Source organism: Pongo abelii, chromosome 2 (assembly GCF_028885655.2).
Source record: "Pongo abelii isolate AG06213 chromosome 2, NHGRI_mPonAbe1-v2.0_pri, whole genome shotgun sequence".
Taxonomy (NCBI): domain Eukaryota; kingdom Metazoa; phylum Chordata; class Mammalia; order Primates; family Hominidae; genus Pongo; species Pongo abelii.
The window spans coordinates 98,630,773-98,653,905 of NC_085928.1; the positions used below are offsets into that span (position 1 = coordinate 98,630,773).

General features: G+C 41.7%; 1 protein-coding gene across 18 annotated transcripts in view; it reads left to right on the forward strand.

Annotated features, from left to right (window-relative positions):
* Nucleotides 1-23,133, forward strand: part of ERC2 (ELKS/RAB6-interacting/CAST family member 2) — a 969,867-nt gene that overhangs the window by 765,912 nt on the left and 180,822 nt on the right. For 13 of the 18 annotated variants that reach the window (XR_008523745.2, XR_008523744.2, XM_054552033.2 and 10 more), the window contains one exon: nucleotides 7,386-7,520. Coding sequence is in view for 16 of the 18 variants with exons in the window: in XM_054552033.2 (XP_054408008.1) it covers nucleotides 7,386-7,520 (135 nt within the window). In the remaining 2 variants the exon portion in view is untranslated. The other 5 variants (XM_054552045.2, XM_054552044.2, XM_063722064.1 and 2 more) reach the window with 2 other exon arrangements.

Here is a 23,133-nt window from a genome sequence, read left to right on the forward strand (position 1 = left end):
TAGTGCCAGGCAGGTGTTCCTTCCCTAAGGAAGGTGAGAGTTCTGTCACTCTAAGTGATGAGAACTCTCAAGAAGTATCCATGGAAAAGAGCCTGGGAGTCACAGGCGTGTTAGTCCTGTGCAAAAATTAAGTGCAGGCTTGTTAATTATTCAACTATGATTAGGGTTTTAGCTGAGATTCTTGCAAAAACAGACCCCAAGCTGGGTGAGGTAGCTCACGCCTCTAATTCCAGTGCTTTGGGAGGCTGAGGTGGGTGGATCACCTGAGGTCAGGAGTTGAAGACCAGCCTGGCTGACATGGTGAAACCCTGTCTCTACTAAAAATACAAAAAAAAAAAAAAAAAAAGAAATTAGCTGGGAGTGGTGGCAGGCACCTGGAATCCCAGCTACTCTGGAGGCTGAGGTGGGATAATCACTTGAACCCGGGAAGTAGAGGTTGCAGTGAGCCGAGATTGCACCACTGCACTCCAGCCTGGGTGACAGGGCGAGACTCTGTCTCAAAAAAACAAACAACAACAAAAACAAAAAAACAAAAAAAAGAGAAACAAACAAAAAACAGATCCCAAGACAAGCTTTTACTGCAGGTAGTTTATTTGAGAAGTGATCTCCAGAAACATGGTGAGAGAATGGGGCAGTGATACAGGGAAGGGAAAAGGCCAACAAAAGGTGCATCAGTGGGCAGTTTTCTGCTATAATCAACCAGGGCTCCCACTGCTGAGGACCTAGTGAGAGATTCTGGAGCACATTGTAGGGTTGTCCACTGAGGGGCCAGGATGCTGGCTATTTATGTACCATCTCCTTCCCTCACAGATTGAGAGTTGTTTCAGGGGCATGAGCTCCCTAACACTTCCCATCTGCCCCATTCCCTGGCCAAGTGTGCACCTGTGGCCAAAGCAAGACCTCAAGCAGAGGAAGACGCACGGGCTCCTGGTGGGAAGACAGCAGCACATCCAGGACTGTCCATCCAAGCTGCAGATAAGATCTGGTGTGGAACAAGAGAATATAGGATGGACCCTGACATTCTCTGCAACAATTAAAAATAAAATAAAATAAAAGTGATTAGTGAGTAGGTATAAAAACACCAGCCAAACCTTCATGATGATCTACTAAATTTCTGTCTGTAAGTAGGGACCGAGAGAGAGCCACCTTTAATAAAGTTGGGAGGGAGAGTCCGACCAGTGTTCTGTTCTGCTATAGAGGAGGGGCAGAAAGGACGGATCAGCTGAATGAGTTTGGGGAGATCAGACCAGTGCTCAGGGAAGGACTGATGCTATAGCAGCGTATTGTGTAGATATCTGTAAACACACAGATGCCAAGAGCCTGGCCCGTTTTCCCAGAGATGTTACAGTGTGACATGGGTGAGTATATGGCTGTGACTCTGTCTTAAATTCCTTCCAAATGCCACAAGTTGATGTTATTTTGAAAAATAACGTGGTGAATTTTCATCTCACATACATTTCCTGCTCTTCCCACATCCAGTAAAGGAATGAAGGAAGCCCGCACACATACACACACTTGCATATCTCACATTTGGTGTTCTAGTTCCCCTCATTGACCTGCTTTCCTCTCAAGGTGATTAGAGGGCCACTTTACTGTGTGATCTCTCCAGTGTACTGTCCTTATACCTATAGCCAAGCCAACGTTCAAATCTTAACTCAAGGGGCATTTGACCCATGGAGCCTTATTTGATGCCTCTGCCCTCAGCTGGAGGGGATCTCTGCTGCCTCTGAACATTCAAACCATACCCTTCTCTCCTGCTCCTCTTCTTATACTGTTTTTTAGTCAGGCTTCTATTTCTCCATGTCCTATTCATCTTTGCCTCTCCCCTGCACCTGGAGTGGACCTTACCCTTCATGACACTGCTGTAGGACTCTGGAGTCAGATACCTGGGTTTGAGTTCTGTTCTTCTACTCACTAGCTGAATAGTTATGGCCTTAGTTTCCTCATCTGTAAAAGAGGACCCCAAGAATAGCCATCTCGGGAGTGAGGATTCAGCAGGAGAATGCTGGCCAAACACTTAGCCTGGCACATAATTATTCTTGGCATCATTGCAGTTGCAGATGTTCAGTAAGTGTTGAGTGAATTTCAGTGCAGTGTCCACAGTAGAAGCCTTTACATCATTTATTCTTACATACTCCCAGAAAGTTCCCCAATGTGGCACATTCCTTTAATAGCTTCTGCATCCTCTGGCTTCATTTTGTCCTCCAACTGTGACCTGAGCACTGCAACTTAGATTCTACTCAATTATGATTCATTGCTGTGTGAGTGTAGTGGATGGTCAGGAAATCTCTCCTCTCCTAGCTATCCCATTTTTGTCTGGTTTCCTCATCTTTTACTTGGAGACAAGAGCTGTTCACCTTGCTCTGATTAGGTGGAAAGAAGACAGTAGAAGAGTTCCTGAACATTTGGGATTTCCCTGGTGGGAAACAGGGACAGAAAAGAAAGCCTGATAGAATAAAACTGTAATTGCTATTGTACAGTATTATCTCCATATCCTATAGCAACAGATCTTATTATATTTTTTTCGATTTAAACCATATTCATGAAGGTTTTATTGTTAACTTGATCCAGGTGACTGATCAAAGCATAGTTTGTTATTGCCACCTTACTAAAATACTTTTAAAAGCAGTTTTAATACGATGTGCTTATCACTACATATTGCCATTAGGCTATTGAGTCTATTACTAGTCAATCAAGGATTTTCATTTTGTTTCAAGAGCTCCTTGGATAAACTCCTCAGAAATGTCAAAAGAGTTGGAGTATCTGGCACCTTTTCACAGATGGTGCTCATCAGATATTTTAGTTAATGGATAAAGTTTCAGTTTTCCATGTTTGACTTTTGGCACTAACAGAGGTTTTCTAAAGGCTCCTGCTCCCCCAAACGCTAGGGGATAGTAAGAAATGAAACTAATAACACCCCAACACCCCTTATTCTTAGTGAGGTAAGTAATCAGGGAGGTGGTAGAGTATTTCACTGGGTCCAATTAGCTAAGGAATGGCATATTTCTTGAAGAAGACCAATTCGACTTGCCCAACAGCTCCAAAGCTATGCACATACTCTTCCTTCACCACTCCCAAGAATTACAACAAACAAAAACAAACAAACAGGAAAAGTTAAACTGCCACATCAAAAGTTAAATACTCAACTGGCTCATCCTCGACTCCCATCTTCCCTTTTATCTGTTCCACAGTAGCCTGTGTGCCCTCTCCGTCCATCCATTTTTACACTCATATACTTTGACACACTTTTACTTACAGCTAAGACATGAGACTCTGCACTAGCTGGGGAGTGCAAGGGCAATCCACACATAGTATTTCCCTCAAGAGACTTTCAACCTAGTGGTGGAGAAAGCCAAGTGAACCTGCAGTTAGTTACCACTGGTTCAGATAAGTTCTGTGATGGCAGAGACCCGGGGGGTGGCTACAGGATTCTGCTGAAAGCAGTGGAAGAGGCGGGCTTAGGAAAGTTGTCTCTGGAGATGATGGCATTGAAGCTAAGACCAGAGAACTAATGGGTATAACTCAGGTTTAAGGGGTAGAGCGTGAAGAGCAGGACCGAGAGAGAGAACAGCATGTCCCAAGGCTGGGACAAGGAGATCGGGAGGTGTAACTGTGGAAGTAACTAGCAGTCACCTAGCAAGAGATGCCTAAGCATGTCAAAGACCCAGGCTGTTTTCCTGAGTGTGGCGGGAGCCTCCCAAGAAGTTGAATCCAGGGAGGAACAGAAATCTGATGTCACTCTGGCTATGGAATGTGTTCAATGGGAGGTGAGAGTGCGGCAGGAGAGCTGTTAGGAGGCGATGGCCCCAGAGAAATAAGGTGGTGCCTGGAAGAAAGAGGAAGTAGAAAATGAAATCTGATTAGATTTGTCTCCACAGTCATGACATAATACAGTAAAAAGAGTATAACACAGTTAGCCAAAGGCAAAGGTGTCTGGTCAGCAGTTTGGTAGACACTGCAAAGGAAATAAAAATGGGCCTCAGTGAATCGCTAAATGAGTCCCTGAGTTCCCAAGTGCTATGCTGTGGAAAGCGATCCCTCTCCGACTCTATATTGGTTTTCCTGGGTTTTTAGTTTTGCCTGCCCAGAAGATGTGCTGCTTCAGGCTTTTCAGTGGGCATCTCAAGCATCTGAGGCTACAGGGCTGTGGACCATTATGTATGGGATCACCTGGTAAGTTGGCCTAGAGTTATTTGAACAAACAGTATCCCTGTCCAATCCTTGTTACAAATTTCTGTAGTTTTTCTTTCATTGACTGTTAGGGAGTGTTATTTGTGACTTCCTGTCCTTCCAGACCCTTGTTTATGTGTAAACCGATATAATTGGGTGAGGATGAAGCTAGATAGTGCAGACTTAAAAAAAAAAAATTTAAAAGAGATCCATTTTAAGTTTGACAATTAAAGGATCAAGATTGGTCAAACTGTTTCTATAGGAGAGAACACCAGCAACTAGCCGGTAAGAAATCGGTCACAGTTTAGGGGATATGTTACAAGCAAGATAAATAAAAACGGTCTAGAGTATCAGACCAAACTCTCATTTTTCATCTCTGTTTCACACTCTTCTCTTCCAGCCCAGACTAATCAAAAGAAGCCTCTTCCGCTCACAATTGCTCTGTGTACATTTCCCCCAGATCTGGTATTCACATGAACAACGCGGTTTATTTATATTTCAGCACCAAATTGGAAAGATGACATCATTCATTTACAGTCTTTATCCCATGACATGCCTACTCTCCAACACCTCGTTTTAGCAGACACATTTAGGACTGCATATAGCATCTTGTTTAGCTTGTACATTCTTTTATGGGATACAGTTCAAAGGTAGGGAACTTTAGGCTTGTTGCTGGTAAGAAAATAATCTCATAAAATCACAGGAGCTTCCCCGAAGGATGAGGATATTACGATGTTTACAATAGCAGAATTATTATTTCTTCATTTAGGCTCCATCCTTCATTCTAGAGCGAGTCCCTTCCTTCTTGCCCACAGCAGATCTTATAGCTCCCCTCAGGCTCTCAGAATTCTATTTAGAAGAAACAATTCCAGATTTATTAGTTCATGAGTTCAAAAGTACAGGATCCTGACAATACTGGAATTTTAGGTGTGAACACCGAATTTCAGAATCTCATGTGCAATGGCAGGCTGGCTGAGGGGAATCTCAGTACTTAGTCTACAGCAGCTCCACTGACCTGCTCTTTCTCACAAGGCATAACTTGCCCATTGGGTCTTCTGACATTTTAAGTGGACAAGTGAAGGATGGAAATGCTCTCAGCTGCCAGAGGTTGCCTGGGATTTTTTATTTAATTTTAAGTGGCTCTTTCTCTCTATTTTTATTGTTTTTATTCATATAGACAGTTTTTTTTAACATTCACTTTGGGGCCTTTCAAATATTGTACACATTTTTTAAAATGGAGTGAGTAAATCATAAGACATCCTCTGGCAGATAGAATTGGGATGTGAGGTGTTTCCAAAACTTACCAGAATCAAAGCATTTTATGGGAAAGCTCTTTCTACCTGTTTAGCTGTTTGCCTTTTCTGCTAGCAGCAAGACAAGGAAAAAAGCCTAGAGATTGAGAATTGGATGACCCAGAAAATCTCCATGTTCTATGTCAAGAAAGAGACTCTTGGGGCTGAAATCTACACCTTGCTTTTCTAGCTGCCAAATGAGGATAGTAATAATTGCTCCTGGGAAAGTATTGAGAATAAGTTAGATTGTATGTGAAAAATACTATAAGAATGCACAATGTTACTTTTCTTTATTGTCAGTGTATTATTTATATTACATAATAAAACTCCAACTGGTTGGAGGCTCTGCCAACCACTGACTTCTGGCTCTCTGAAAGTATTGTTGGTTCATTGTCATCTTGAGCCACCAGTGGGATTGTTATGGCAACTCATGAAATGTCCTCAACTCTCCGTGACCTTCCCTGCTGAAAACAAACATGTAGCTTGTCTCTAGGATGGCAGTATCCCTCAAAGTCATGGCCCCTCCATTCTTTTGGTCACTCGTTACAGCAGCATGTATTATATATCTACATCTGCTAGGCCCTATGTGAGATTCTAGGGAGAGGCAGATGAAAGAAATAGCTTCAAGGTCTACAGACATACGGACGGATAAATCTGTGGTTATAGAGCCGTGGTACGCAGGAGGCACATGTCACCCAGCCTTGAGGACAGGGTGAGGAAAAGGCTCCTAGATTAAATAGTTTGAGTTAGCCAGACATAGAAGTTAAAGGTGAAGAAAGGGGGCTAGGGAGGCATTGCAAGCAAAGGAAGCAGCACATACAAAGGAGGAAAAATGTCTTACAGCAAACAACAACAGCAGTAACTATAGTAATGACAGCATTTGACTTTCATTGCCAGTTACTGGACTGACACTTGAAGTGCATCATACCATTTGCTCCTAGCAGCAACCCCAAGGAAAGAGGCACTATTCCTCTCATTTTAGAGTTGAGGAAATTAAGGTTTATAAACAGTTTACTCTGTTAAGTTCACATAACCAGCAAAGAGGTGGAGCCAGGACTTGAATCCAGGCAGGTCTATCCTCAAACCCTCATTTCCTGACTTTCTGAGCTGGATAATTTTGTCTGCTTTTTTCCCGTGGTCTTTAGGCATTTTTCTAGATTCTGAGAGCCTGTCAGGCCAACTCATCACTGGTCCATTTCTTGCCCTGCATAATAAAGCAGTACACTTCTATTGCATTGGGGGTTTAACCATGACTCCAAGTTGCCTCATGTGACAGGCATCGTGGATTGTAAATTAGAGTGGTCAGTTCTTCTCCCATTGACTTTGTACCTTTTGCTCAGTTCCCTCAAGGAACAAAATCAGTTAAAATGTCCATAGAGAGCCATTTCCCAAGAAGTCATCATAGCAGTAAACCATCTCCATCAGTATTTCTGCATTTGGCAGCGTTTGAGTGGATTTTTCTGCCTTGTCTTGTGAGACCACTGTTTATCTGTAGTTCTGTGTTTCCACCCAGCCCTTCCCATCTTTCCATACAGGACTTCCATCTCCAGTTTGCTCTAGAGTGTTGGTCTAGAGTCTCAGTCATAATTGTTGCAATTGCAAGCTCACCTTGGATCTCTGTGATTGCTTGATAATGTAAAGCAAAGCACCTTAGAGTATGTCCATTTTTGCCCTTTTAAATCACAAGAAGGAAGTACATTAACATTTACAGATGTAACATAATAGCTTTAAGGATGTGACAAAGCTTTTTTCATCAAAGTTAATGGCATGGTGCTTTCTTTATTAAGTTTCAACTTGACTAACAGTGAAAATTCCTGAATTAGGAACAAAGGGATCCCTATAGGTACTGTAATTATGCCCTGAATATCTTTGACTGATCTTCTGGCTCCTGATGGAATCTTCCTTGGTTTTTGTTCTGCACAGACCCAGAACAGAATGAAGTTGATGGCAGACAACTATGATGAGGACCATCACCATTACCACCACCACCACCATCACCACCACCATCGATCTCCTGGGAGGTCGCAACATTCCAATCACAGGCCCTCTCCGGACCAGGTCAGTTTCATCGCTGCTTACCTCCAAGACCCCTTTTACCCTTTAGATATTTTAAGATAAAATAAATAATCCTCAAGAAATAATAAACAGCATAAAGTGATACGTTCTTTGAACTGAAACTAATAGCTTTGGTATTTATTTCCATCAGTCAAGGAATCTAAATGTTTTTCTTTCTCCTTCCTCTTTAAGGTTTTGTCTTTTTCTTGTTTATGTTATGCATTTTCTTTCCTCCCCTCCTTTCTTCTTTCATAGATATGTAGTCTATTGCTGGCTTGGTATCTCATGGCGGGTTACTTTGGAATGTCTCTTTCAGAGTTTTAAGAGAAAGCACTTTGTTTCCATGAGCCTGGCAACCAGAGAAGCCTTGAGTTCACTGAGCACTTTCCTAGAAAATTCTTTAGTGATGCAAATTAATAGTGGGGTAAAACAACAAGGAGAGAAATCCGTTTTGCCTGCGTTTTAGCCAGTGAAGTCAAGGAGTCTGGTTTATTTGATTTGGACCCTATCTCCTCCCTTGACTAAGTAAAGCATGTGAAAAGATGGATTGACAAAAACAAAACCGCCTGTGGTTTTACAGCAATATTTACATTCACCCACCAAATGCAAAAACTATTTACAGTGTTTAGTATTAAAACTCTTGAAGGTGAATTTTATGGAAATTAGGAAATTAAATGCAAACTAGCAGGATAATATAGTCAATATGAGCAATATTTCTTACTTTGTTGTACGAAGATTCCTGCCTCCCCCTGCTCCCGTTTTTGGTGATCCTAGTGTAACTGATATATTTCCATAGATGAGAGCAATAGGTAACAAAATAGAACCATCTGGATAAGTATGCACTCCTTTGGATATGGCAGGGTGAGGGCTTGTCAGAATTACCTGTGTGAAGAGGCACTTTAATTATTTGCTGGGGGAGGAGGTACTTGTGATGCTCCTAAAACTTTTCACGTGGCTCTGTTTCCTTTTCACCTTTTTTTGCTAGCATCCCAAAGAATTTAGGATTTGAAGTTTCCAAGATGTTTTACCTGGAGTACAAGTCCTGGGGGAGCTGTTTATATAGAACACAGCATTAGCAGTTCTCCTGGGAGCTGTGCAGTGAGGCAGCCAGCACCAGGAGGCTCCCCAGCCCCTGAGCTTGACCTGACCTTTGTACCTGGAAGTGTTTGCCCTCAGAGACCCCAACATTGCTGAAGCTGTTCACACAGAAAAAAATCTAGATTTCTGAAGCCAAGTACAGACAGGGCATGATTTCATGTTTTAGCTCCCAAAATATTGCTCTTGATTTGGAGATCTGAAATGTGGAGAGAGGTGTCAATTTCATGTCGTTATCTTGTATGTCTGTGTTTTGGTTTTGTTTTGGTTTTATTTATTCAATTATCACCCTTCACCATCACCACCACCACCACTACCACCTCCCCACCTTTGCCTGCCCCAGTAGACCTGGCATCCTGCTAACTAAACCAACTCGTTCTCATTCCTGGTCCCTGCCTTTTTCTCCTTGGCATTCTCCCAGATAGGGTGAGTATGAGATTTTATTGGTGGGAGCCTGCAGTCCCCACTTTGGCCATTCATTCTGAGCCACACATGCCAGAAGACCATCCTGAGTTACCCCACTCAAACCCCAACAGAGAGACAAAAACAGAGAGTACCATAAGAGTAGAAAGAAGGATCTGGAGCCAAGTCAGGGGAGTAGGTCATCCAGGGACCTGCTGAGATAACAAACCAGTTTGTCTCATCACAGAGACACATATGCTCATATGTTCTACTGGGAATTAGGCACTAGAGCACATCTATCTGCCTTGTGAATGATATTTCTTACAAAAGCTAGGCTCCTACTACTTTTCCAGAGAGCTGTAATCACAAACTAGGGTGCCTTGTCTACTTGATTGACTCTTATGTTTGTCCACTGACACTAGAGTTTGCCATAGGGTGGTGTCCTTCCCAGAAGAGTTAGCATTCCTTGAAGAGTGTCTGGCTAAGGCATGTTGTTGAGACCTTTGGCACATGTTTCTCACTGCTACTGTTAGGAAGATGGTGATGGTCTTTCACTTTCACATCCACCATCTCAGTGAACACTCTAAGCAACCCATGGACATAGAGGCAGTTAACCTCAACGCCTTCTCCAGATGAGAAATCTGGTCCCCAGGAAGTGGGTGAATAGGCTGGAATCCTGTTCTGAGTTCCTAACCTAATTCCATGGCAGCCACTATGTGGCACTTGGGGAAGAGCATGATGGACAGAACCCCTGTCTTCAAGGCATTTGCTGTCTAGTCCTAGAATAAGAATCCAGGTCATCTGATGTCTTGTCCAATTCTTTTCTGGTTCATGTCAATCAGAGCAAGACAGATAAAAGGTATCTCCAACTTAATTAGGGGCCCGTACCTTAGAAACTTATTCTGCAGTAGGGTTCACTGTGAAAGTAAAATACCCTTGATCACAAGGATATTTTAGTGGTTTTAAGTTGAAGTCATCAAGTCAGTAAGGCTCCTTCGCTAGACTTTTTTAATTAGAGAAAGAGAGATTAAGCAAGGAACCCTAGTGTGAGAGTAGGTTGGCACCAGTGCTGGAGATGGCTGTATCTCCTGAGCTGGATGCCCCTCTTGACTGGGCATCCCAGGTCTAGTGGAATGATACCCTCTCCTGTACTGAAGATTTGAGATTTGGTAATCAATAACTAATATATCAGTATATGTACTGTTATAAATCTAAGTCCCAGAATAAAATCGTTATCAATGGATAATAGTTATCAGTAGTTATCTTTCCCAATTGATTACAAACCCTATACTTAATTGTGTAGACCACATACACTAATACATACAGGGTACATATGAGTATATGTTTCTTCTTAGGAGAAAAATGACAGCCATATGAAAGCATGAGAGTCCTAATAATGGGGTGATGTGGATGAGATTTTAACTAAATGTTCATAATGTACCCATGTTAGCTGACCTGACTTAAAGGGGAAAGGTATCTTCCAGGGATTCCTGATTCCCTTTCTGTGAATCTTCCAGCCCTGGCCTTCCTGTGGCCTTAAAGGCTTGACCAACAATGACTTATGGAATAAGGGCTACAAAATGTTGATATTGCCTCTTGAGCTTTATTAAGAGATCAGAACACATGAAAATGGAGAAATATGAAAAATCAGTTGCCTTGTTACTTTTCCAGAAAAACTCATTTTTCCTTAGGTAATTCAATTTAAGTATTGCCAGGTACTTACAGAATTATATTCTTTTTCCATTTCTTCCATGCTTCTTTCTCCTTCACTATGATTTTTCTTGCTCCTTAAGAGAAACTGAATCCAAGTATTATAAGTCTAGACTAGCATTTCCCAAAGTAACTTTTAGGACATTAGTCCCATGAGGAAAGCCTTGAAACAAAGATTCTCTGGGCAAAGAATTTTGTGAAAGTGCTGCATATTATAACTCTATCTTCGAGCGTCCTGAGGCAATTAGCAGATCAAACGATCTAAAAAGTCATATAAGAAAGAAAGCTCCCCAATTTAATTTAATCCAGTATTTCCCAGACTTATTTGATTGTAGATTTCTTTTTTCTTTCAAGTAACATCTGTGCTCTGAGAAATATTGTTCTCAGAGTATCAGGTGAAAAAAGAGACTACCCATTTTATAACATGACTGATCCAGTTTCCAGCAGTATTTTTTATCAGAAGATGAGATTTTCTGGCAGCTTCTTGCTTTGCACAACAGAAAATGGAAGTGCCTCTTCCATTCATTTCCTGGGATACCTTCTTAAAGGCAATAACATCTGAGAATGAGTGATCCCACCAAGAACCCAGTAGATCTAAACTAAGGGAGTCATTAAGGTTGAGGACCCAAGATATCAAGAATAGTCATAAATACACAGCCCTTGAGGGATTACTGAGGGGGTGGGAAGATTTGGAGAAGATGTAAGAGAAGTCAGTGCAGTGTGGCAGCTCAACAATCTAGCCCCCTACCTGAGAGAGAAGCATTTAATAGCTGGTGGGCTGTGACCCCCAGGATGGTCACAGCCATTGAATATGTCCAAGTAGGATATCCAGACAAATCCCAATAATGACTTGGGAAATCCTTCAAAGCAAGAAGTGGACATGGGGGCAGACAACAAATATTTCCCATGACACAAGCTGCTGGTGTGTTTTGAGAAACAATAAAGTCCAAAGAGTAAATGAAACATGCTGGAGACACATTAGAGATTTTTCTTAGGTTACCAAGATTGATTTCACAAAGCCAAGTAGAAATTCAGCTTTTCCTAAATGTTCTCTGTACCTGTTGTCATCAGTCTCATCTGTCATTTTCTTTAAATAGCATCTCCTTCCCTTCCTTAAAACATATCAGTGATACCAAGTCTTTCTACTTTCCTTTTTCTAGGCATCATACAAGTTTTACTGTCCCAGTAAAAGTCATATTTTATTAAGCTCATTCCAGCGGCTCCCAGGTATAGACTAACCTGGTGAATAAGAAAAGCACAGCATCAGCATGAGGTCCACACTCCAGCCAATTTAAAATGCCGGGCACCACGCAGACTACCCTTTGTGCATTTAGGACTCACATTTCTCTTCCTGGGTCTTGGGTTGGGTGTTAGGTCTTCAAGGACCTGGACCTCACTGCTTGTTTGTGCAAAAGGTACTTCTATATGTTAAAGCACTTGCCACTCTGATTCTAGTTGGGAAGGGCCTAAATGGCAAAGAACCTAAATATTTTGGGGCTGGAAACCTCAGAATAGGTGGCCACTTTTGAAAGCCCAAGAGAAAACTCTTCTCTCCTCTTCCTCCTTCATTGAATGGAAATACTCGCTCATAGGTGTTGGAGAGAGAGCTCAAGGGATTTTGACCACCTTTGAGACTTTCTGATAGTATTTAAATTTTTAATTTCATATTTTACTTACAGAAAACCAACTTCTAAATGAAGGCTATGAGTTTAGGAGCATGGAGACATGATACTTATGTGATCAATTACAGAAACATTTGGTTGAATTTCACATTTTATATTCAGATTCTTTGTCGCATGTTCACACATGTCTGGCCCTTACGAGGTACTCTGTAAATGTCTGTTGAATGAACTGCTCCCATAGTAGCTTTGGGAAATAGGAAGGGCAGATGGAAGTATCCCCATTGTATAAATAAAGAAACTCAGAGGTTGTTAATGATCCAGAGTCATAAAACTGGAAGTCAACAGGCCCCAGATGAAATCCTGTCTCTGAGTACTGTACATTGGTGGCAAACCCCTTGGATACATCTATGCAACCACGTGTATTTATGATTGCACAACTATGACAGATCCATTTATTCTTGAGTGCAAATGTACTTTTTCCCTTTTCCACGGAATTGTAGTAAATTTTATCCTATTTTATTTGTTTTCCAAAATTGAATTAAATGTCATCTTGGCCGGGCGCAGTGACTCACACCTGTAATCCCAACACATTGGGAGGCTGAGGCAGTCAGATCACCTGAGGTCAGGAGTTTGAGACCAGCCTGGCCAATGTGCTGAAACCCCATCTCTACTAAAAATACAAAAATTAGCTGGGTGTGGTGGCGAGTGCCTGTAATCCCAGCTATTTGGGAGGCTGAGGCAGGAGGATCACTTGAACCTGGGAGGTGGAGGTTGCAGTGAGCTGAGATCACACCATTGTACTCCAGCCTGGGCAACAAGAGTGAAACTTCATCTCAAAAAAAAGAAAAAAATATATAATCTCATCCATTCTCTTTCCATTTGCCCCAGCTTTCATTGTCTTTATTTCCATTCTTCTGTTTTGTGACTTTATTCCTTCCATTTCCCCCCATTTTACCTGTTCCCTTTTACTCTTCTCTATTCCTGCTGTCCCTGTGCCAATTGCAAACTCTCCTGCTTCTATGGGATCACCAGAATGAGATCCTCAAGTAGTGGAGAGACTGGCCCGGAGAGGGAGGGGAACTGCTCTGGGTCACAGAGGGTTCTTGGCAGTGGATCGCCAAGACTCACATTCCCTTGCTCTCTCTCCCCTGAGCCTCTGAACATGCAAGGATCTGGAGCAAACCATGCCCCCACAGCAAAACAGAGGATGCTTTATGCTGCTAAGGGCTGCTGTCAGATCAGCCAGGGTGCTAGGGGTACTTTCAGAGAGTGACTCTTCTGTGGTAGAAGCTAGGTTTTCCCTTTTGCATTCTGAACTTTAAGGTGTCTGTCCATTCTGTGGATCTCGTCCTAGGAAATTGATTGCCCTAATCCTAAATATTATCCACTCTACTTGGTAATTTCCAGAATCTGTCTGTGGATATAAATAGTAATCCTTGGTGCATTCTCTGCTGCTCCTGATGACTGTGTGGTCCCAGCATGTGTCGGCGCTCAGCCAAAGTGCGTGTTTGTACCATTGGACATATTTCAGAGCATTGAATGTTCACTTCCATTTTCTGCTGAAAATTCCCATAGAATTCTACTTGGGACACATGTTGTTTTGCCATAAGCTGTCAAATTTCTTGGTTACTAAAGAACCCATGCCTAGATTTGGCCTTCTCTTCAAACTGTGGTCACAGAACTGATACATAGATTGTATTTTAAGATATAGTAAAATGATCCCAGTGACCTAATTTATAATGGTTGATAGGAATCTGCTTTTCCTTTCTGTGTTTGGATTCTGGATTCTTGCATATAGGCAAATGCTTACAGTACTGAACCTATACTCTGCTTCAGAGAGGCTGCAGCACTCACTTCCTTGGTTTTGAGATTTCTGGTCCCTAAACATGTCCCTTCTCCCCTCTTTCTACAGGCAAAAGAGCCATAAGGTAGAGTTGGCTCAGAAAAGAAAAGCAGGGCTTTTGCTTTCTCACCCTCCTACCTCTGTCCATTCTGCATACACCTGAGCCTTGGGTACTGCTCTCAGGTAGAATTAGTCAGCATCCTATAAGAGCATTCCTCAAAGAGGGGAATTTCCAGCCATCCCTGCAATTAGGCCCTCATCGATGTTGTGGCTGGAGGCAGGTGACAGCTCCAGGCCCATGTGTTTCCTGGCCCTAGATCTTTTTTCATAAAACCCACCTGCTTTTGTCCTCCTTCTGCATTTTATGTTTAGTCCACAAGAAGTTGGTGGGGCCTCACAGTCCAACAGAAGAATGAAGCAGTCACAGCAGCCCCTCCTGGGGCACCAGCTCGAGGCCGTGGGATCCCCTACTCCCACTGAGCCCCTCTCTGTGAATGCAGGGCCAGCTTTTGTGATTGATGCTCTGCTTCCCTTGCACTTTCACCAGCAGATTAGTCAAAGTGCAGCCCTTTGAACTCTGACAGACAGGCAAGGGGTCCAACCTGCTCTGTTGCCCCCAGAAGATGAATTCTGTGTATAGAGTTGCTATTCCTAGCTTTTGCTTAGGGAGGAATAAAAAGAATTTATTTTATGTTTTGAGGTTAAATGAATGTGAGATAAATGTATACATAGCATCCTGTGAGTATATATGTATGTATTGCTCTATGTCAGATGAACTGACGACTTTTTCACATATGGAAGAATTTCACAAGATCATGTTTAGCTAGAAACTTCTCTCCCTAACTTCCTCTGAGTGTATGTTTGAATATACGTTATATATACATATATATGTATGTGTGCACATAAATATATCTTCATGTTTCCTCCACTGAAGAGAAATTAACACCGTATATCGGGGCTTGCTGAAGTATAGTTATGGAACATACAAAAAACCAGGAATCTTTAATTCCCCATGATAGTAACCTGATAAGAAAAGTTATGTGTTTTAGGCTTTTCATATCAGTTTCCAACCAAGCTAGTATGTCTAAAGCTTGCCCAGATAAGAGACAGTATATATATATATATATATATATATATATATATATATATATTTTTTTTTTTTTTTTTTTCACATTGCAAATCTAATGTCATGGCCCACTTCTTGGAAGGAGCCTTGAGTTTTGTTTCATGTGGGGATGAAGCCTTCAAATTCAACAACCCATGAAGAAACCTCTTATTGGTGCTGATGTGTATTGCATGAGAGAAGGGTTCAGAAATTTTGACCGTTGCCACTCCTGGGCCAGTCCTTTCAGAACTGCAGCCAAGGATATCCTGGCATGCATTTTGAAATAGCTCTTGAGAGCCACTTGCCTCTTTCCCAGTACTTCTTTTCTCACAAGTAGATTGGAGGATACTGTGTTTAGCAGGTTAAGAAATAGAAAGATATCACAGATGTCTCTTTTTTCTTTATCCCTCAGAGACTACTAAAAATCCCCAAAACTACTAAAAAGTGAGCCAGACGGCATATGTGATTTCCCACCATTGGGAAATAAAAGTGGCGGTTTATTTGTTTGCTTGTTTTTAAGAGCAGAAGCTGTAGAGTAACCCTGCGGTGGCTCTCTGTGAGGCCATAGGTAAAGAAGGAAATGGGGACAAATGTCTGAACTGTTGTTGTGGGAGGTATTTAACTGCCTCCTTCCTCTACCAGCAGTTACATGCTCACCCAACCATTAAGAGCTACAGGAGAGGAAGGGAGGCGGAGTTACGCAGCAGTTGGGAAGCTGGCTTTGCAGATGAGCAGGTTATTGTCAAAGCCCTTTAATCTGGGTGTGATGTTAATTCCCTGCATGTAAGCACATGAGGGCATGATTTAATAAGCCCTGCCAGGTAGGGTCTTCACTGAGTATGGGAAAAATGCAGAGCTGCTTAATGCATCAGGATCCTCCTGTTAGAAAAGGATTTTTCCTTAAAGGAGGTTTGAGCCTACTGAAGATTTCATTTAGTCTTACTCTATTTAGGGTAGAGTGTTTTTTTTTTTTTCTTTTACTGATTTGTCTAGGTTTTACACCTTGTTTGAAGTATTAGGGTTACATTAAGAGATTTGTTGCAGTATCCTTTGAGTCAACAGGGGTTTTTCAGACATAGCCTGCACTCTCCAGCTTACAGATGCAACGCATCTTGGCAACATTGGAGGGTTGATTTCTTTTCAACTTACTGCTTTAATCCAGTCGCATTTGTCTAAGAGGCAGCACTTTAGCTCCCCCATTGAGAGGGGGTGGCCAACCTTGAAATTTTGGGAAGCAGGGAAATCCATTTTATATTGCTAAACACCATTGCCTCTCTTTTTTTCTATAACTGATGTAATAGGGATCATGTTTGACTTACAACACTCCAGGCACTTGCAGCACTCCAAAGATAAGGGACCAGCAGAGGAAAGGGAGTAGGAAACATCCTTTAAACATACCCTGCACACACTCACAAAGTCTGTTATTGCAGGAAACCACCTTACAGACCAATACCATTTTAAAAATTCGGATTTGGGCATCCATCTATTAATGATCTTAATAATGTCAGTTTTGAACAGCCGAGAGACTCTAAAATATTTAAGAATCATTTTGTACCCCATCAGATCCTTTTTAGACACACCATTTTGCCTTCAGCTTTAGTGTAATATCAAATAATTTGTTTTACTAGTAATCAACTATTAATGCTACCAACAGGGATGATATGTCTAGTTATATTGGTCTAAGTCTGTACCATCCACAAAGTGGTTTAACTTACATTCTTGGGTTTAATTTGCACAGCAAACCTATGAAGCATCAGGGCCAGGATATGGTAGTCCCATTTTCTTTTCTTTTCTTTTTTTTTCTTTCTTTTTTTTTTTTTTTTTTTTTTGAGACAGAGTCTCGCTCTTGTTGCCCAGGCTGGAGTGAGTGCAATGGCGCGATCTCGGCTCACTGCAACCTCCATCTCCCGGGTTCAAGCGATTCTCCTGCCTCAGCCTCCCCTCATTTTCTTTTTTAAGCAGCTGAGGAAATGAAGAGTCAAAAGGAAATTTGATTGCCTACCATGAAGGAAATGGCAGAACCAGAGTCATGTTAAAAACACAATTTTCACTGTGTTTAACAAAGCCAAGTGTTACTGACTGATCGATGAAGGAGCGAAAATAAAGCCTGTCTTCACTCCCACCCTTTTTTATGGTTATCTGGCAATGGTTCCGCTTTTAGCAGATGTTGATTTTAAGCTCCCAAACAATATTGTTGGCCGACAGAGGCTTCGACCATTCTCATCTTCAGCTGGGTATCTGATGTCCTTGAGCTGAGTGAACTGGCACAATGCACCAAAGACTAGTTTCTCACAGCTACTTTTGCTTGAAGGAAATAGAAAACTAGTTTCTTCAATTTGCCCTATAATGATGATGCCAAAAAAAAAATTGAGGAAGCACTTAAAGATGTTATATTAGAAGTGGAGGAAAAGGCCAACCAAACTTCTATAACGTTCTCAATGGCTTGGCAAAGTGGTCTCAGGTGGCTGCCCTGCCTCAGCGTGTCCTAGTGAGGTGAACTTGCTGAGAAGAACCAATCCAGGCTGCACAGATTCTCCAGGTCCCTGCCTCTCCCTTGAGAGACACCCCAGTGTGTCTTTTAAAATATGGACATCTCCTACTGTGTTCCCCCTCAGCCAATGAAGTTCCGCTTTCACCACTGGGGTGTAGAAGAATAAACCAGAGACGTGGCTCGTGCGATAGAAGAGGGGAAGAGTCATTCTGAGAAGACACAAGTCAACACAATCTTGGCAATCGTAAGGAACTCTGGGAATCCAGGAAGCATATTCCTTCAGAGGAATCCAGTCATTCAAAACAGTGAGAACTGAGCCTTCCATAATTACTCATTTAGAAATATCTAAGTTCCCACATCTGAGAATCGTGGCACAGTATGAAGGAAGTAAAGGTGCTGCCTTTCCCCTCAGAGATCTTAAAACGTGTTGGGGTGCTGCTGATATGTCCACGTAAATAGCTTCCACTTGCATGTGAAGACCCCTTTCTTCCAAGAGCCAGAGGGACCCAAATAAGTTGTAGCTTCTAGTTCCAACCAGGGTCTTCAACAGCTTGGAAAGAAGGCAGGACCAAGTTCAACGTACTCTAGAGCTGAGCTAAGCAGAACCAACAAATGTCTTCTGGGGTCAAAGTGAACTCTTCTTTTTGTGGCTTCTCGGCTCATATGGTGGAGTCAGAAGGGTGTACTTTTGTGGTTAGACAGACTGGAATTTGACCCTGGCTCCCCAGCTCCTGGCCAGGTGTCCTTTGGTGAGCTACCTGACCTCCCTCCCTGAGCCTTCCTTTCCATATCTGCACAAAGAACCTCCTGACACCTGTGTCACCGGGCCTTGGTGAGCCTCAGAGGGGAAACACAGAAGCCGTCAGCACTCTTTCTAACCTGGAGGAGGTGCAAATACATACTGGCTCTTTTCTATCCCAGCTCAGAAATAAGCTAACGTTTATTTTTAAAAGAGCAGGAAGCAGATTTCTGAACCTGGCTAGGACTTTCCTGTTTTGGCGGGGGATCTTACCTGCAAATGGGCCCCAGAGATTATAGTAAATACAAGTCATGTAAGAGTTTATAGCCGTACCTGACCCCATCACCTGAACAGAGACATTCATCCATGGGCTAAGCATTCCAGGAAGCAGGAAAGATAAAAGACAGAATGAATGGTCTCCAGAGGGAAGGTTTGGACTTGACCTTAGCAGAAAACCTACTAGTACCCTGATGAGGCTCGGTGCCCCACATTTGCAGGCTCATGCCTAAGCCTATTGTTTTCCTTTACAGATGTGTCTGTTTTTCCCGGCTCTGGCCAAGCCTGCAGTTGGAAATGCTAACAGGATCTGCTTTGGTTGAGCCCAGGCTCAGGGCACATCATAAATTCCACACTGTGATCTTGCTTTCATGACTTGTGCAGCCAAACTTTGCAAAGTCCTGGGGCTTGAAGTTTCAGAAGTTTTAGAGAAGCCATGAATGAATTAGGGGTGGAGGCGAGTCTGAAGACTGCCCACACCAGACCTAGTTATAACCAGGATCATCTCCTTGCACCCCTTCCAGCAAGGAAGCCAGGTGGACCTTCCTGGCAGAGACCTTGGCTGAGTTCCCACAAAGGCAGTAGGCTATTTGAAAGTGATACTTCCCCGGTTCTACTCTCTTTCCTTTCTAGGACAGGTGTGACAGTAAGATCCCCATTAGGAACTTAATTCTTTGATTTCAAGAAAAAAAGTCAGCTATCAACTCAAAGAGAATTTCAGGTGTTTAAAAAAACCAAAATCCGATGGTGGCCTCAGGTTTGCCTGCTGGCTATACCTAATACTTCAAAATAGAGACCAATTAAAGGTTTACACTGGGCCATTTATCATGTCAGATTATAGAGTTTCTTCTCAGAGCCTCTTTGCTGGAGCTAATAAATGCCACCCCACAACAACAAGTCTCTTGTCTTGTCAATGATGACTCAGTCCCTTTGCCTTCTTTAGAGCTTGTCATCAACATAGCCGCTGTGAGCAGCCCATCGGTGAGGAATTTTGTTTTATCTCAATATTTAGAGAATCCCATTAGGGCGCAGCATCTGGGACTACAGGATTTCCATCAAGACCCCCTTGTCTGTCACATCATCCCTGGAACTGCAGATGTGTCCTGAGGTTATTTGATAGTTAAACCTCCTCCCCTTCAGAGTTTGCTGTGTTTTGTGGTCACTGTGCTCTCTGGGCTTCAGTCCACCTTGGATGTTCCCATCCCCAGATGAACAAAAGCATGCAGATGACTGATGGACTAGAGTCTTTCTTCCCATCCAGATATTTTGGCAACTGGTGGCAGAACAATCACTCACAAAGGACACACAAGGGATCAAACACCAAACAGCATTCAGGACAGCCACTGCAAAGTGGATTTGGAAACAGAAAAACAAGGAAAGGAAACAGACTCTCCCAGGCCTGATAGATGCATTTTAAAACGCCAAGAATTTCTCAACAACTTAGCATGAAGTTAGGGATCAAGTGATACTTGTCTGTTTCTTATTTTTGGGTCCCCAAATTTACATTTCTGTGCAGTAAGGTTGCTGAACAAATTAATATTTGCATATAGAGATGCAGGCAGCGCAGCAGTGAAACAGCTGCATATGTTTGGAAAGACTTGGAGCTCCCACACTGATTAGCTCCTGCATTTTTGTTTTTTATTCCCCAAACGGACACTCACTCTGACCCAGATCATTTGGTGATGAGGGTCAATTCATGTTTAAGCTTTGAAGATTAGAGAGACCAGAAAAAGCCACCACTTCTCTATTTTCTTTTAAAAACTTTAAACTTTAAAAAACTAAAAACTTTAAAAAATGCATAATATTCTGAGTTCATGAAAGGAATTTATCCACATTTCTGCCACATTAAATGTTAGCAAAGTTTACATTGGACTGTCATATTTCTTTACCTTATTCACTAGCATACAAGATGTCAATCTGAACATCTGGTTTTTAATAACCCTCGACATCTGGGAGCCCCTTTTTGTTCCTATGGTGGATGAGGAACAGTAGTAGTGATATTGGCAGCGTGTACTTTCAAACTACAACTCCTGTCTGTTTCAATCATAATTAATTACCACTTTTTAATATATTTAATTTGCTAAAAGTGATTTGCATTATACCACCTTTCACTGTTAAGAAAATAGTGGTAGGTTTTGGCGGCAGTGGCTTTTCTTTTTGCTTACTTTCTTCTCTTTTAAAAATTAAAACCTGATAGGAATGGATTTGGAACAAAATGAATGTATATATGATGTTGGGTTTTAAATGTGAAATGAAATAAACTGCTCTGCAAGTTATTTTATAGCTATTTAGGAAGAAGTCGGCAGTGGCCGTAGGCTGTATTTTAGAGAAAGCCTCCTATTTTGCTTTGTGACTTTGGCAAATCATAGCATCCTTCTATGCTTGGAGATTTTCTACAGCAGCGATTCTGGGGGTCAAGAATCATATGATGAAAGCTAGGGCCTCCATCCAGAGACATATATTTGCACACATACTCAACAACATTCTTCATTGAATTTCAAGGGATTGCTAGGCCCCTTGGAACCCATTTATGAATGCCCTAGGGTCTCATGGTGTAAACTTTCCTCCTTCTTGGAGATGTAAAGGAACATCAAATTTTCTTTTCTCCAGGGACAGAGAGGAAGTTAAATGAATGTAAAAATACATTTTTCCTAAGTCACATAGGGAAAAGGGAAGTTTCTTGCCAAGAGCAATTATTAGACTGTTTAATAATAAACAAACACAGATAATTTTTACATAAGAAGGCCCAGCTAAAATGATCAATGTGTTTTATTGTTTGCCAGGATATTCCTACCTAAGCTGTCAAGTGAAAATTCATACTGAGTTGTCCAGTTCAGACTCTGTGCAAATCATTCCATTGACTCAAGTCAGTCAGGGACTTGTAACCTTTGTGGGCCATGGATCCCTTTGGCAGTATGATGAACTCTCTGGATCTCTTCTCAGAATACTTTATTCAATGCATAAAATAAAATACATAGAAATACAAAGGAAATAAACTGTATTGAAAGTCAGTTGAAAAATACATCTTTGAGTAGATAAAAATGACTAGGCCTATTGGCCAGATTAGGTGGAACTGTATGAAACTGCTATTTTTCTAGGTAAAAATGGCCAAATATTGGCATTTTCATAGGATTCAACCTAATAGTATAACAACTTAACCAATAAGGAGTCAAATAATGAGAAAATGTTCCAGGTTATTTTTTTTCTTCTATTCCTGATTTTCAAAACAAGAAGCAAATCATGGCAAAATCTGACTTCACCGGAGACCTATTAAAAGGCACAGCTCTCAAACTATGTGTGACACCAGGGTATGTTTCAATCCTTGCAGTAAACTGTGAGAATTGTTCAAAACAGGGACTTTGCTTTGGGGATATACTTCTGTCTTCAAAGATTCCATTTCCCTGTATATTAGCCACTTCAGTAAGTGAGGAAAGTCACCAGAGCTATTTTTGAAACACTTTTCAACAAGAATTCCAACCAAAGAAGTTTCAGTTTATCCATAATTGAACACAATTTTAAGTTAAACAAAACTTTCTTTCTACAAGCATTCTACTGAATTAAAAGTTTACCTCTCTTTTCTTTGAAACTTATTTGATTGCAAATGTATAATCATTCCATGCAACTGTATAATCATACCATCGCCAGTGCATCCTCTTTCACGCTGAGAGCAAAATAGAATCTGTCAACTAAGAAGATCGCAGCATGTTTGAGCCTTTGTGGAACAACCAATATGAATTATCGCATGCTGAAAAAGTTTGTTCCACCCAAGTAGATGGAGTTGTGTGTGTGTGTGTTTTTTTTAATTCTTCTTCAGCCTTTATTGATACTTTAAGCTTAAGAGAAATTAAGGGTATTTGATTACTATAATTACTTCTCTGCTTACTTAAAAGGTTTAATCTACTCCTTAGGCATATGCAATTCAGATTGCATGCTTTCCAAAAAAATAATCATCTGCTAATGTAGACTAATTTTAATCTTCTAATCCAATCTTGACACAGACTCAGAGCTGGGTGGGTGGAATGTTTTTGTGTGTGGGTTGCCATAGATACAAAACTCGGTTATGTATTTGACAAGTCGGTGGTGTGGAATTTAAGTTACTATGGATTTTTTTCCTCAGTCTTGAGGATTAAAAAACAAAGTGAAGATTAGTGTGCCTTTCCAGTGCATCTCGGTGTAACTAACCTTCTCTTCTTTCATTCTGGTGCTCCCCTCCTCTCTGTGCACCTCCCCACCTCGGGCCGGCGGCAGGATGACGAGGAGGGCATATGGGCATAGCCGGGCCTGTAAACCAAAGTTCCAGTTTTGTTTTGAGGGGTGAGAAACCATCTTTTAT